Source organism: Choloepus didactylus, chromosome 14 (assembly GCF_015220235.1).
Source record: "Choloepus didactylus isolate mChoDid1 chromosome 14, mChoDid1.pri, whole genome shotgun sequence".
NCBI lineage: Eukaryota > Metazoa > Chordata > Mammalia > Pilosa > Megalonychidae > Choloepus > Choloepus didactylus.
The window spans coordinates 46,437,378-46,454,258 of NC_051320.1; the positions used below are offsets into that span (position 1 = coordinate 46,437,378).

Genomic DNA, 16,881 nt, shown 5'->3' on the forward strand with positions numbered 1-16,881 from the left:
TAAATTTTGAACACTAACCTTTATTAGCTTATCTCAAGGGTACATATAATCCTGAGCTACTGCATTTATACATTTATCATTTATTCTTTGAAGTTTACATTTATTTTTCTTGAAACAATCTGATGAGTACATTTTTATTCTAATAAGAACATAAATAACTTAAAATAATATTCTTATCCCTGGAATAGTCAATTAATTTACTCAGATCATTTCACTACCTAATTCTACGACATTAAAGACTTTAGAATACTATGTTTCAATTAAGCAATTTCTTTTTCAAAACAGTAGAGATGGGCAGTGTAAGAGCTGATTCCTTAAATCCTAGTGAATTCTTAGAAAAGTAGGTTTTTTTTTGTTTTTGATCTTTTTTCTTGAGTAATTGGGTAATTATCTGACCAGCTATATTTGAAAAGAATGGTAAGAGTAACCATCTCTTATCTCAATATTTTAGCTAATGTAAAATGTCACAAGCCCCCTGCACATATAAGTAGTACATAATTATCCCAATAAGAAAAATTTACCATGATCTAATGAGAAAGAGGACAACCCAATGCAAATGTATCTTTGTTTAAATGGCCAAGTATTATAAAATATGTTATATGAAATGCCTCCTCCAGGTTCTATAAAGGAATACATAGAGTGATTAACATTAAATTCCATAAATCCAGAGCAGAACTTTTATAATTGGTAAATAATACAGACAAAAGTGAAAGACAAAAAGTCCTGTGGTCTTTGAGAAAAGACATTTATCCAATATTATCTCCAACTGTGGACAAATAAATATTTTCATTCTTGTATTTTAAATTACTACCAAAATATTGTATCTCTCTACAAACAACAAAAAACAAGCATACAGTGTCTAGAAATGGTTTTTTTCTAACAACAGTTTCAAGTCTTTGAGGGTACACTCAAATTTTTTTTTCCTGAATAAGGTCACTATGAGCTTAGGTTAAAGTTACAGTAAGCAGTTCAAGCAAAAAGCATATTGCTTAAATTTTAAAGCAAGCAATTTTGATTCTTTTTAATTAGAATGTGAGTACAAATGTGAAGCTATTATAGAAACATTTATGAACACTTCTTGAGAATACTCACAGATCACCAAGTAATGGAACAACTGATTAAAAAATAATGAAAGGGTGAGTTATATGCAATGTGGGGGACAAATCCAAAAATACCTCCAAAAGATATAAAAGAACATGAAAACACAAGCTTTATTATTCAGAGTTTGAAAACCTAGCAGCAAAACAAACTATTTGCATATAATGTAGTGCAATGAACAACTGTTCATAAAAGACTCTCAAAGTCTTTAAACTAATATACATAAATGAGAATGGACTCCATTAGGATAAATGATTTTCAAGATGTCCAGAGTATCTTATCAAGAACTTCTGGACTCTCTCACCTATATCACTCGATCATAAGAAAGCTTATGCAAAACTGTGTTCTGGGTAACTGACTCTTATAGCTCCCCAGTAACAGGCTCGGATAAGGCAGATCAAACCTAAGAAGTAAGCAACTGCCCAAGAAACATAGGTTGCATGAAATCGCCTGGCAAAATCTTGGGTCCCAACCTAAAATAAAAAGCAATATAAAACCAAAGGTTAGAAACTTGAAGAAAATATCCATCTAGAGAATTTGTGCTGGCTTACATATGATTTTTATGAAATGCATCCCCAGACTGAAGTCACAAAATTACTATAAAATATGAGTGGGTATATCTGCTGACTCTACTGACAGAGTACAATTTAATAAGACAATGTCGCTACTTATATTAACTATGAATTTTATGATATAAACAAGTCCACTAAAAATGTTATCTCTAAAAGTAATTTAATCTGGAATTTAAAACTGGTTCCGGCACCAAACAAAAAGAAATGGTCTTTTGTTAAATAGATGTCAAAGTTCCCAATACTGAGGACCTTAAGAGGGGTCCAAGGACACCATTTCACCAGGATGGGCAAGCGCCATTGAAAACAGGACCATTCAGGGGGCTTCAGATTGCCCACAGTCCTTCAGAAGTACCTGGCCTGGCATGCAGTCTCTTCAGGGATCATCCCAGTTGTCCCAGGCCTCACTATTTACCATGGAGATAAAGCTGAGAGGAAAGAATTTTAATGGTAACATAATACTCACAGTTAATCCAACACCAATGAAAATACAAATCATTCCAATGGTAACGTATGCACAGCAGCGTCTTCGTGGAAGTGCACTACCCACTGAAGAACTGCAAATTCATGAGAGCAAAGAACATTAAATATTTACATGAATACTCTTTATCTTTGTGAGCCTCATCTATGGCTTTAGCAACATTATTTTATATACTTTTATTTGTTTCTTCAACTTTATATACAACAATATGTATAAAAATTGCCATTTCTAGTGAGTGACCAAAATAAAAAATGGTGAATCTGTGATATATTATTGTGGTTTTAAACAAAGTTCACACCTTGGTCATTCACAATACCCACAACCACTGTGGTCTCTAATGATCTTCCAAGATAAAATACTATTTCCAAACAAACCTATTACAGAATGGAAAATCGGTGCTATCTTGCAAATAGCATTTGAATTTTTTCTGGTTATAACAATTAATAAACTGTTAATGTTTTATGTAGAAAATATGTAAAATAAAGTAAAAGAGGAAAAGGAACATAATCTACAATCTCACTAACATAACATAGTCACTCAACATTTTGGCACATTTCCCTTCGTTTTTTTCTTAATTTACCAATATATTATAAACATTTTCCTATGCCAGTAAGTATACTGAAACTGAAATTCCAATGGATGACTATAATAACATAGTTTAACCAATTCCCTACTATTAGACACTTAAAGTGTTTTTGTTTTTATAAATGTTATATATGTTATAAATATTATAAATAATGTCAGATAAATATCATTTAAAAGTATTGTGCTTATTTTTCATGGTCTCAATGTAAATTCCTCGAGTTAGCATTATGAAGTTAAAAGTATTAAACTGTTTAAAGTCTTCTAATACATACTGCCAAAAAGCCTCCAAGAAATTCATAAAAATATATTTCTACCACTTCTCAACTGAAATTTGAAATTCCAAATCCAATAGTGCTTCACTCTCTCAATTTCTAATTTTGGTAATTTTCAAAATGATACAAGCATAGCAAAGATTAAACAGCCAAATTAGCACTTTCTTCTCAGCTGTATCATACATATTTTTATTTACACATATCATATGCTAGGCACTGTGTTTCTTAGTGAATGTGAATGACATAATGAAGTATCTTAATCTTTACCTTTGTAAAGTATCTTAATCTTGACCCAGTGTCAAGATCATCCTGGCACCTAGTAATTGCTCAAGAAATGTATTGTTTTGCAAGTGTTAAAACTTTGTATGTCACAAGTAACAAAAAGATAAATTGGACTTCATCAAAATTAAAAAGTTTTCCCATCAAAGAACACTATCAAGAAAGTGAAAAGACAATCTAAAGAAAGGGAGAAAATATTTGCAAACCATATTGCTGGTAAGAGTCTAGTATCCAGAACATATAAATAACTCAAACTCAACAACAAAAAGACTACCCAACTAAATAATGGGCAAAGGGTTTTTGCAGACAGTTCTCCAAAGAAGATAAACACAGGGTAAACCAGTACATGAAATGTTGCTCAACATCATTAATCACTGGGGAAATGGAAATCAAAACTACAATGAGATACAACTTCATACTCACTAGAATGGATATAATAAGAAAAGTGGAAAATAACAAGTGTTGACTAGGATGTGGAGAACGTGGAACACTTGCCTGTGGCTTGTGGGAATATAAAATAGTTAAACAGCTATGGAAAACAGCTGGCAGTTCCTTAAAATGTTAAACATAAAATTACCAAATGACCCAACAATGGCACTCCTAAGCATATACCCAATAGAAATAAAGCATATGTCCACACAAACACTTGTACACAAATGTTTGTAAGTCCTATTAACAACAGCCATCCATTAGTAGATGAAATGAGTTAACAAAATGTGGTACACCTGTACAACAGAGTATCATTTGGTCATAAAAGAAATGAGTACTGATACATGCTACAGTTTGAATAAACCTAAAAATTGTGTCTGAAAAGAGCCAGACACAAAAGCTCACATATTATATGATCCGATTGACATGAAATATCCAGAATAGATTAACCCATAGAGCAGAAAGCAGATAAGTAGTTGACAAGGTCTGGGGGTGGGAGGAAAAAGGAGTAACTGCTTAATTAGTACAGGGTCTCCTTTGGGGATGACGAAAATGTTTTAGAGCTAGATAGAGGCGACAGTTGCATAATATTGTAAATGTACTAAACGATTTGCCACTGAATTGTTCACTTTAAAATGATTAATTTTATATCATGTTAATTTCTCTTCATTTAAAAACTTTTTATACTTATGTGTCAAGCTATATGCTTTTTTCTATTTTCCCAATATCTACTGAACCTCTTCCCTATTGATATGTGGAGATCTAATTCATTCATTTTCAAAACTTTGTTCCACTACCTGAATATGCCAGTTTACTCATTCTCCCTGTTGATATACATTCAAAGTTTCTTTTGTCCCTAATTTTTTTCTATTATAACAATGCTGCTTTGAACACTCTTGTATATGATTCCATATATATATATATCCAAGGAATAGAATTACTAGATTGTGTTGTACAAACATCTTCAACTTTAGTAAATTGCTAAATTTCCTACCAACATAATAAGAGGGCTTCTATTACTCCACTCATATCCTCATCAACACTTGGTATTCTTCTAATTTTGGACAATTTGATGGGTGTGAGTGGTATTTCATGGTAATTTTAATATATGTGTTCCTGAATTCCAGCAAGTTTGAACAGCTTTTAAATGTTAGATGGCTATTGGTTTCCTTTAATATTAACTGCTTATTCATTTCTATTGCCCCTTTGTTTTGGATTGTCTTTTTCATATCGATGCATAGGTGAGGTTTATACAATCTGGATACTAATTCAGATACTTATGTATACTTCATATATCTTCTTCTAGTCTGTGTAATTTTTAAATTAATTCTACTAAATCTTTTGACATAGTTTTTGCTAATGAAATAAATGTAATGTAATTCTAATATAGTCAAAATTATCAGTCGTTTCCTCAAGGTTTGTTCTTTTTTATGCCTTGTCTAGGAAATTCTTTCCTACTTCTAAGTCAAAAAAATATTTTTCTACCTTTTCTTCTAAAAGTATTAATGCTTTATGTATTTATGGCCATAGGCCTTGCAATAGCCAATTTTTATGTTATATATTTTGAAGTTATAATATTTGGTGCATACAAGTTCAAAATTGTTTTATATTCCTGATGAAATGACCATAATAAAAAATCTTTACCCTAAAGAGTATGAGATAGGGTACCTGCTAAAATGCTACACAGAGAAAACCAAAATATGGTAACTTAAAAAAAGATTACTTCTGTCACATGTAAGTATTCAAAAGTAAATGTGCAGCCTAAGGTTTGTATACAGTGCTGCAGGGCCAGACTTAACAGGTACAATGCTACTGCTGCAGTTGTCCTTTCCAGCGAATTGGAAGAGGGACAAGGAAACCAAGACAAGCAATTTTGTCTTTAAGGAAAGCATCAAGAAGTTGTATTTAGACACATGGCAACAACTCTGCAATAGAGGCTAGGAAACACAGTCTCCAGCTCTGGAGTGACCAGTAAAACTCGGAGGGCTCCACTGCTAAAAGGAGTAAGAGAACAGCAGTCTCAGTCATTATAACTGCAATTAATATTATTATATTAATCTTGGTTAGTGTTTGCCTGCTATCTTTTCTTTTGGTTAACGTTTGCATGGCTATATCTTTTTCCATCATTTACTTTCATTCTTTCCATGTCTTCATATTTTGGGTTTCTTTTGTAAATTTCATATAGGTATTCTTAAATGTAGTCTGGTCGTTTCTGGCAAGTTTTATAGGCAAGTTTAGTCTAAATAGACGTATTCCGAGAACTGTTACATTGTATATGGATTATTTCTGTCATCTTATTTTGGCTTTCCATTGTTTCTGAGTTTTCTATGCTTTTTTTCCCCTCTTCTCCTGACTTCTTTTGGATTGACTGTGATTCTTTTATTTCATTTTCCATCTACTATTTTGAAAATTTTACAATTTATTTCCGTTCATTTAAAGTTGCACTTAAAATTTTAACATATATACATTTTTAAAATTAAAATCACTTAGTAAATCTTCCTTCCCAGTAAATACAAGGTCTTAGAAACCTTTAACTCCAAATATCCAGCCTCCATCTGACATGTCACTGCTCTCCAATATTTCGGTTTGATTGTATTTTTGTATTCTCGAGATCTGTTAGTATTAATATCATTGTTACTACTGTTGCTATTTTATACAGGTAGCATTTGAATGCCTACAATTTCTTAGTTTACCTTTTCTTCTTCACTGCAGAACTTTATTCTGGGATATTTTTCTCCTGAAGTTCAACTTTCAGCAGTTTCTTTAATGAGGGTAGCAGAATGGTAATCATTCAGTTTATTATTCTTTTTGTTAAAAATATCTTTATTTTGCCTTCATTATTCTATGATGTTTAGATAGGTCTGGAGTATCAGGTTGACTGTTAATTTTCTTTTAGCACTCTGAAATATTTTAAAACTTGTTTTCTGGTCTCTATTGTTGCCACTGAGATGTTTGCTAGCACAATTGTAATCTTTTCCATGTTGAAAAGCTCTTTTCTCTCTTTACTTTTAATATCTTCTATTTCTCTTTGGTTTTCTGTAATTTCACATGACATATATTTATTCTTCTTAGATTTCATTGTTTATTTTTAATATGAGGGTTCATATCTTTCATAGGCCTTAGAAAATCCTTAGAGATTATTGTTTCAAAATGTCCCTTTCCCACTCTCTACTTTTTTCTTCTAAAACAGATATATATGATCTGACAAATATATCCTCTTAATCTTTTTCCTAAATGCACTTTTATTGAGATATAGTCACACACCATATAATCCATCCAAAGTATACAATCAATGGCTCACAGTCATTATAGTTGAGTATTCACCACCACAATCAATTTTAGAACACTTTCATTACTCCCCAAAAAAATAATAAAAATAAAAATATTAAAAAGAAAAAAACTCAAAATATCCCATACTCCTTATCCTCTTTACCCCCATACTCCTTATCCCCAATAAAAAATATAGTCTTCATTTTATTACCCATCTGCCCATACACTGGATCCAGAGAGTGTTAGTCAAAAGATTTTCACAATCACAGCATCACATGGTAAAAGCCATATAGTTATAAAATAATCGAGAATCAAGGCTACTGCATTACAATTCAACAGTTTCAAGTATTTCTTTCTAGCTATTCTAATACACTTGAAACTAAAAGGTGGTGTCTATATAACGCATAAGAATAACCTCCAGAATGACCTCTCAACCCTATTTGAAATCTCTTAGTTACTGAAATTTTATTTTGTTACATTTCTATTCCCCCTTTTGTTCAAGAAAGCATACTTAATCCCATGATGCCAGGCCTGGCTCATTCCTGGGAGTCATGTCCCACATTGCCAGGAAGACTTATACCCTTGGGAGTCTTGTCCCATGTAGGGGAGGAGGGTAGTGTGTTAATGTGCAGAGTTGGTTTAGAGATACAGGCCACATCTGAGCAACAAAAGATGTTTTCTGAGGGTGACTCTTAGGCATAGTTATAAGTAGACTTTGCTTTGCCATTGGAGAGATAAGTATCACAAGGGCAAGCCTCTAGATTGAGGGTTTGGCTTATTAAATTGGGAGCCCCTATTGCTTAACAGAATAGCAGGAATTCCCCAGGTGGGGAAGTTTAATGTTTCCACATTTTCCTCAAGTCCCACAAGGGGACTTTGCAAATACTTATTAATTTTCTGCCCAAAATATTCTGGGATGTTATTTGGGTAGTACATTAGCCTGTAAAGAATAACAAGAACTCATTCCCTATTCTAAGGTCCATGTAATTATGCCATTTTAAAAAACTGACCAGACAGGTTAAATTAGATAGTGTGCAACAGAAAATATAAATTTTTTACAAAGTAAATCTCTTTTCCTTTGGTCTCACACAGAAGTTGGAGCTTTAAAATGCAGTTGATATCATCCTGTATTCTAATTTACCTTAGTCCTTACCAAATTTGTTTCATTCGTATCTCTAACTGTAGTCTGATCTTTTTTAGCTTTTTTAACAGTTGCTGTATGTAGTAATACTGACTTACAGAGCTGCTGAACTCTAACACTAAGTCTCAGGTATCCCACAGATACCCAAATTTCCAGGTAACTACGGTTATACACAAAAGAGCAGAGCATCTCAGATTTTATACATTACAGTTGAAACACAGGAATAGATGTGACTGCTATTAAGAGTTTACAGTATAGGAACCTTTACAATAAACCTTAAAGAACATTCCATACACCTTAATCATTGATTGCTGTGATGGTTAGGTTCATGTGTCAGCTTGGCCAGGTGATGGTGCCCGTATCTGGTCAAGCAAGCACTGGCCTAACCATTACTTTAAGGACATTTGTGGCTGGTTAATAAGCTAGAAGCCTGGTTTACTAAATCATCATTAAATGTGAGTGTCTTCCACAGTGAGAGAATTCAATCAGCTGGATTTAAGACAATCAGTTGAAGACATTTAAGGGAGGAGAGCAAGAACTTTCATTTCTTCTTCAGCCAGACAACCTCTCCTGGGGAGTTCATTGAAGACCTTCATCAGAGTTACCAGCTCACTGCCTGCGCTATGGAATTTGGACTCATGCATCCTGTCCTATGGAATTTGGACTTGTGCATCCCCACAGTTATGTGAGACACCTTTATAAAATCTCATATTTACAGATATCTCCTGTTGGTTCAGTTTCCCTAAAGAACCCTAACTAATACAATTGCCAAATCCTTGCCCCCATTCTATCCCTAGATAACTTATGCTCTCTAATTCACTTCTCAGCGTTTGTTCTTTATAGTTTTATTAATGAGACCTTACAATATTTGTGCCTTTGTTTTTGGTTTATTTCACTCAACATAAGGTCCTCAATATTTATTCACCTAGTTGCATGCCTCATGCCTTCAGCCCATCTTGCAGCTGCCCAATATTCCATTGTAGGTATAAACCAGTTTGTCCCTCTGTTCATCCACTGATGTACCATTAGGCCACCTCCATCTGTTGCAAATCATGAATACTGTCACCATAAACATCAGTGTCTAAATGTCCATTTTTGTCCCTGCTTTCAGTTCTCCAAATATATACCACACAATGGGGCTGCAGGATCATATGGCAGCCTCACACCCAACCTACTTTGGAACCACCACACTGTCTTCCAGAGGGGCTGCACCATTCTACTTCTTACCAATGGTGAAAGGCTATCTCTCTATCTCCACAGTTTCTCCAGAGCTTTATCTTTCTATTTTTTAAACAACTTTATTCACATACCATACAAACCATCATAGGTGAATCATCAGTGGCTCCCAGTATAATCACATAGTTATGCATTCATCACCACAGTCTATATGAGAACATTTCAATTTCCATTTCTTATAAAATCCAACTGAAGGTGGGGCATGCTCCACATATCATTCAGGAATGAGGCTGGCAACATCTGCCATCTTCATCAGCTGAAGGCTAAGGTCATTCGAGGAGTCAAGAAACAGCCAGCAGATGTGAGGTAAAGATCAAGGCTCTTCTATGGGATATTTTTAAGGGACAGTCATCATCTACAATGCCAAGGATTTTAGATGTCAAATATTTGAGAACAACAGTTCCAAATAACCAAAACATCCCTGGATAACCTTGATAGTTTAGGGAGATCAGCCTCAGTGGTTGAAGACACTCCTTCAACCCTGGAATAGGTCAGCCATTCTTCTCTAGTTCTTAATCTTAACTTTCATCTTTGTCTTTCTATGATGAATTCTGGGTAACTCACTTACCTCTATCTTCCAATCCACACATTTATTCATGAGCTTCATTCCACTGCACTTTCATTTCTATAATTTTTCATTTCTAGATATTCTATTGTTCCTTTTTCTATCTGCCTGGTCTTTTTTGTTTATTATTATTATTATTTTGAGATAATTGTAGATTCACTGCAGTTGTAAGAAAAAATAGAGAAGCTCACATATCTTTTACCCAATTTCTCTCAGTGGTAATGCCTTGCAAAACTATAGAACAATATCACAACAAGGAAACTGACATTCATATAATCTGCTGATTTTATTCGGATTTCCTGTTTTACTTGTACTCTCTGGGTGTGGATATGTGTATTCAATTCTACATGATTTTATCACACATATAGGTTCATGTATCTACCACCACAGTCAAGATGTCTTTTTATTGCTGTGTAGTATACATGGTATGGATGTACACAGTTTGTTTAACCATTCATCCATTGAAGGACATCTGAGTTGTTTCAAGTTTCTGGTTATTAAGAATAAACTTATGAACATTGGTGTACAAGTTGTGTGTGTCTGGTCATTTTTTAGCAGTCTCTTACTTTTTATTTTTTAAAACATTTTAGACATGGTTTTAAGATACTGTATCTAATAATTCTAATTGTGAGTCTAATTCTAATATTTGTAACAATGCCAAAACCTTCCCATGGTATCTTGTTTCCTCAAGTAGTTGGTTATTTTCATTGATAATTTATTTTGGCAGATCTTAATCTAAGAAATTCTAGCAGCCATGGTTTAGGGGTACCATTATCCACAAAGAATTTTCATTTGCTTTCCCCAGGTTTCCTAGAGCGATATCAACTCTAAACCACTTTAATTCCTGGAGCTGGGTTTTCTTTGATCATACAGATGATGTAAATACAAATCTCAAACTCACTGTTCTTACAAATTCTCAGCAGAGACCTCCCCACACTCCACTTTGAAATCTCTGGTGGATTTTCATTTTCCCTGATCTGTTCTTTTAATGGGACTTCATTGGGGGTGAGGAGGGAGGCTTTATTCCAACTCTTCACTTTCTGCATGACCAAGGTCTTCTCTCTCATTCTTCACCTGAACACTGAAAACTCAAGGCTCTAGGTCCCAGCAAACAACCTCAGGACAGCTCTGGTTGTCATTTCCTCTTCAATTTTCACTCCTGAGGGTTTTCTTAACTTTCATTTGAGCTGAGTTATGCATTGAAAGGGGTGTGTGGTATAGTCAACGGATCTTCCATATTGTTAGATGTGAAAGTCAAGAACTTTTAATATACAAAAAATGCAGTCAGTGATTCTCCAAGAGGAAAAGATTATGCAATGTTTCCCACACATTTAACTATTCACTTTCAAATTATTCACCTTCCCCTTCACAACAATGAATATCCTATGAAATACTAGGATTATGAGAGACACCTGGGAAACTCTGGTGTAGCTAGTGCTCCAGAAATTTAGAAGGGACGAAGGTGCCAAGAATTGTTATTTACAGTACAATTTCCAGATAAGGTAGCCGGGGAAGGTTTTATTAGGTAGGGGTTAAAGAGAAGGGTAAGATTTGAAAAAATGGGGGAGTAAAACACATTAGTTGATAACAGTAGGCATTGTTCAGATATGGAAAAATAATTTTGTCCAAGAAACAAACAGTAGAATAACCTTTCTATCAGAGATGGTTTCTGTAGTTAAGTAGTAATTAAGGAATGTAATTAGCACAGCTGGAAAGAAACAAATAAGGCTTAAGCCAGGTTATGATGGCCCTTGCATGCACATTAAGTTGTTTTTAATTCTATAGGAATGAGAAGGGGAATGCCACAACAATATCAGATTGTGACATGACAGATGATGTATTTATAAAGAACACCTTTTCTTATAAAGCACTTTTTATTTTAAATATTTTATGTGGATAAAAATTACCTTCTCCAGGACTTTAGTTCTTTTTATATAAAATTATTGACTGTATACTATGTGCCAAATACTAATCTATTCACCAGAACTATAGAAAGTGATGTCTGGAGACCAATAAAAGAGCAAATTTTAAGGGAAAAATGGGACGACTAACAGTACCAAATGCTACCTGGAAACAAGGAGTATGAGGACCAAACAGATCAATTGGTATTTGCAATCAGGATGTGAATTCAGCAAAAGCAAATTCAGTGGCCTAGGCGGTACTGACAACATTGCATTTTACTCCAGAAGAAGTGGGTGCTGTGATCAAATGACAGCATTAGCCTTGAAAACAAACCTATATAACTCTAAGAAGAAGAAATGAAATGAAAATAAAGACAGGTTTCTAGGTGGAGTGTGAAGTAGACCTAATTCAAAGATAGCCTCAATCATCTTAGAAAGATGAGAGGCAACTCATCTGCTGAAAACTGAGACAGGAGTATGGAGGGGTGGAAGCTTTAAGAGGTGCAGAAAAGATCTGGGGATAACTGCTTTGGGAAACGAAGGGGGACACTTTAAAAACGAATTTCAAGCAGCACCAAGGATTTGGCCTAAGTGTAAGGCTAAACATTTGTAAAGAACTAATCAACTTAGATTCTTCTAGCTCTCAGCTATTTTGGAAAAGGTAAGGAGAAGCACATGGCTATGTTGATTTAAGGTTGGACATTTGAAATGCAGATAGTTGGAGCTGAATTTCAAGGGACAAAGACAGCCAATCCAGCAAAACTAGCAATCTTTCCACATATAACATGTTCAGTTGAATTTATCGTCTCTCTGACAGACACATTTCTTCTAGATCCTGCATTCCCTATCTTAGTGAATGGTTCCACATCCTCTCATCTAGATACCCAAATCATCCTTGGCCCTGATCTTTCTCTCATCCTTTCACATTCAATCCTATCTATTCCATTTCCTTAGTAGCACATTTATGCTCTGTTCCTTGGTACCTTTGGCACAGCTGCTCCTTCTATAAGGAACCCACTCATCCCTCTTTTTCACATAATTCCCACCCATCTTTCATAATTTAGTTCATGTATCACTCCCTCCTGGAAGCCGTCTCGGATCTCTGACTTCTCCACAATCGGGATTAGGGGCTCTTCAGGTATACCTCTATCAAAGCACTTAAACTTTATTGTAATTAGCTATTTTCTTCCCTATGCCCAAAAGACAAAGTTCCTTGAAGGCAAGATTGTATGCTTCATTTCTAGCACCGTGTACCAGCACAGGATTGTTTGATGAATTAATGAATAATTATAAAAGATAGCACTAGACAGCCAAAAAAAAAAAAAAAAAGGGGAGGGAGATAACACTTGAGAGTGTGTCTGCTCTCACTTAAAATGATGGAAGGTGAGCCACAAAGGAATACATCAGTGATGTAGAAGAAATGATACTTAATAATTATTGTGGATTAAATCGACTTCTCTACTAGTCTTAGGCCCATTATAACATTTGCATGGAAATGTATTCCTTCACTTTCAGCTACAATAGCCCCAGCTACCACATGAGTAAGAAACAGTGATTTGAGGAAATGCTTCTTAGTCAATCTTTGGAGCCCTTAGGGGAGCTTCCCCCATGTGTTTTCTGAGATAAGCACATGACAGGCTACTTCACAGTAACGATTTAGTAACTCCTGTGACAAAAATAATCTTAGCATATTTGATATTTCTGCTTCAAGAAATAAAATTGTCTCAGAATCTTACTTCAACACATAACCCTCATTTTATTATGAAGAAAGATATTCAAAAGGAAAAGAAACCTAGATACCAGCCATGAGTCTTCATGTGATTAAAACATCTTTGCTCAACTAACAAAGGCTCCGAGGACTCCCACGTTTAGCATATGATTCCAATTCTATAAGCATTCATCTTAAAATGATGTTTAAGCTGATTAATTCCCTGTGAATTTCCATGTACGTTTTCTCTGAGTAACCAATGCAAATTCTTTACATTAACACACTATCTTGTGATGTTTTAACAAATTGCAGAAAATCTAGACATTCCATAATTCTTATTAGCAAAATTGTTTCCATTGTTCTGAAACAATTAACCAAGCAAACCACTTAAGCAAAATCCTAATCCTCTCTAACAGTTCCTCATCAGTAAAATGATGAGGATAATCCCTACATTCCAGGGTTGTAGTAAAGAGTATAGTGTGTATATATGTGTGTGTATAAAGTAATTATCACCATGCGTAGCACACAGCTGATAATCAGGAGTCCCTGCTTTTTAAATGCTAAAAGAGTTATTTTTAACCAACTTAATATTCTTGGTGAATACATATACAATTTAATTTTGTTCACTTTTGTGAAACAGATTAATACACAGAAATATTTATCATTCACACACACACACACACACAATCATCCCTCAAATGTATATTTATCTACATACTTTTTGGGGTTGTCCCCATTTTTCTCCATGTACAGACTTCTACTAGATCCAATAAAGATAACAATTTGAATAATTAATTTTACAAATAAAAAAGGAAATATTTCTGCCTTTCAAGCTAATAATATGCTGTAAAGAAATTATACTCACAGGGTTATATTTAATTGGAATCAGGTCCAGTAGAGGTAAACAGAGACACATTGTTACATATACTCCACTTTTCAGACATTTTAAAATTCTTTTCTCCTAGAAACCATTCTTGGGATTTCTCTACCATCAAAACGGTATTTATATTATGCTAGACGAGTTAAGTATGATCCCACATTTTCAGTTTTAAAAACTGACTTGTCAAACATTTCAGTTAAATTTCTTTTTGCTTAAGTTATACACATATAAATGGAGAATGATAATTTTTTTAATTTAAATTTTTATTATTAAAGTAGATGTGAGCAGAAAAGATTTAGTATGTCAGGGCTGAGACCGCTATCATTAGAAAGTCCTGATTGCAAGGTTGGCCCTTGGCTGGAATCTGGGAATTTAGATTTCAGGATGGTTCCCAACATTCTCTAACTGATAAGAGTGGCTCAATGTGCCTAAACTATTTGTTCAAACAATATGGTTTATACCTAACCTGCTTTCCTTCCGGAGGTCTGGAATTTTGGTATGTGTGAGGCCTGAGGTGCCTATGTGACCAGCCTCCAATAGAAACCTTGGGCAGTGAGTCTCTAATAAGCTTCCCTGGAGGATGACATTTCACTTACGGTGATATGCTCATGGCTGAGGGAATGAAGCATGTCCTGTGTGACTCCACTGGGAGAGGAACAACCTTGCAAACTTTAGCCTGGCTTCCGCTAGACTTCATCCCATAAACCTTTTCCCTTTGCTGATAGTGCTTTGTTTCCTTTGCAGTCATAAATCACAGAAGTGAGTACAACTATATCAGTGTCTTATGAGTCCTCCTAGCAAATTACAGACATGGAAGGAATCTTGGGAAAGAGATGCCATAACATTTCTTTAATCAAAATATTGTTCTTTTGTTATTTATTTTGTTATTTTTTTCTAAGGCATGGCATTTAGAAATAGTGAGAAATAGACTGAATATTTAGTTAAGATATACAAATACAATATATAAATTTTGCCATCAGATAATCTTATTAGGCAGAACATGACAAGTACCTAATTATGAACCCCAGAACAGTTTGGGTTTTCTCTTGGATTACACCCCATTTTAAAATATGCTTTAGATTATTTACAATAGATTATAACCTCTTAAGATATTTGAAAATCCTAACCAGGTTACTGACAATTTTAATTTCACTTTCTTTGAAACTGATTTTCCTTCAGAAAATGATAATCAAGCCCAATCATTTTAATTTCAAAATATATTAGTTTAAGGATGTCTTATTTGTTTAGTCTTGAAAAACATAAATATATCAATCACACATTCATTCCATAACATATCTCAAAATCTGAATCTACTTCAGTGAGAACCTGAGCTCTTTAAATTGGTCTCAATTCTTCTTAATATATTTCTAATAGTAGATAACTTACATTTTTTTGCAGTGTGGGCATTTTGCCAGAGTGTTGAACCTCAATTCCATCCACTGTAAAATAAAAGATTGAAAAGAAAAACAACTGAAAAATATCCAATCTGATAAAATGTTTCTTTTAGCTTAAATGTCATTAGGAATCGCAGCAAAAGTAATTACCGTCTCATGGTAACATGAGCTTTTCCCCACCAACTCTTCTTCCCCTCTTAAATAGTTTGAGATTCCCCTCTGAAACAGTTCCCATGGCTTTTCCAAGATTCTGACGCAATCTAGGTTTGCTTTACAATGAAAGCTGAATGTAATGACGTAATTAGGGTCACTTCTTTCACCTTTATGTCTCAGTTCACTCCCAGAAAATAAAACCATATTTTATATACTTTCATGTACCTTCAAAGTTATTTTTCCTTTTAATCTTAAGGGTTATCCTTTTAAATGCATGAATATATGCATTTAGTATTAATATGGAACTATTCCTTTAGCAAAACAGCAAAGTAAACTAAACAGAATATATACAGGTAGAACAAAGTCAGGCAACATTGCTTCCAGTTCTGCCAAATGGTACAAATTTCTTTTTAAATTTTCTAACCTGTAAATATAAGTTACAGTATGTGCTTCCTTCTTCACAGGAAAGTTATTTCGATATTTAAAATAGCTTACCAGATAAAGTCTTTGAAAGAATGTACAATATCAATTCAAAGTAGATTTTTACCTCATATAACATATTTTAAAATTGTCTTTCTCAACTTCCATCTTATTTACTTTCCTATATAGCTTCTTGTAAAGGGTTAACTTTCTTTATTGGTTTAGGAGACATTCTTTCAGTATGTTAGCAGTTTTATCATCAAATCATCTTTTTCTTTACTAAAATTATTTTTGGTTAGGGTTCCAGGTCACCCATATTTCTTTTAAGAACTCTCAAATTCTTTGGTAGGGCTTCAATAACTTATGCTCATTCAAAGATCTCCACACAATAGAAGATAATTTTAAGAAAGAATTGGATGCATACTTTTGTTTTTGCTTTTATGATTAGCTTTAGGAGAAAAACAAACAGATCAGGTTTTGTCTGAACCCCTTTTTCTTTA

General features: G+C 34.0%; 1 protein-coding gene across 4 annotated transcripts in view; it reads right to left on the bottom strand.

Moving 5' to 3' along the window:
• The window catches only part of PIP4P2 (phosphatidylinositol-4,5-bisphosphate 4-phosphatase 2), a 115,205-nt gene continuing 98,324 nt past the window's right edge, over positions 1 to 16,881 (bottom strand). For all 4 annotated transcript variants that reach the window (XM_037802968.1, XM_037802967.1, XM_037802966.1 and 1 more), the window contains 3 exons: positions 15,801 to 15,853; positions 2,134 to 2,224; positions 1 to 1,571 (listed from right to left, as the gene is read on the bottom strand). In XM_037802968.1, coding sequence (XP_037658896.1) covers positions 1,428 to 1,571; positions 2,134 to 2,224; positions 15,801 to 15,853 — 288 coding nt within the window. In that variant the 3' untranslated portion in view covers positions 1 to 1,427. The remainder of the gene's footprint in view (positions 1,572 to 2,133; positions 2,225 to 15,800; positions 15,854 to 16,881) is intronic.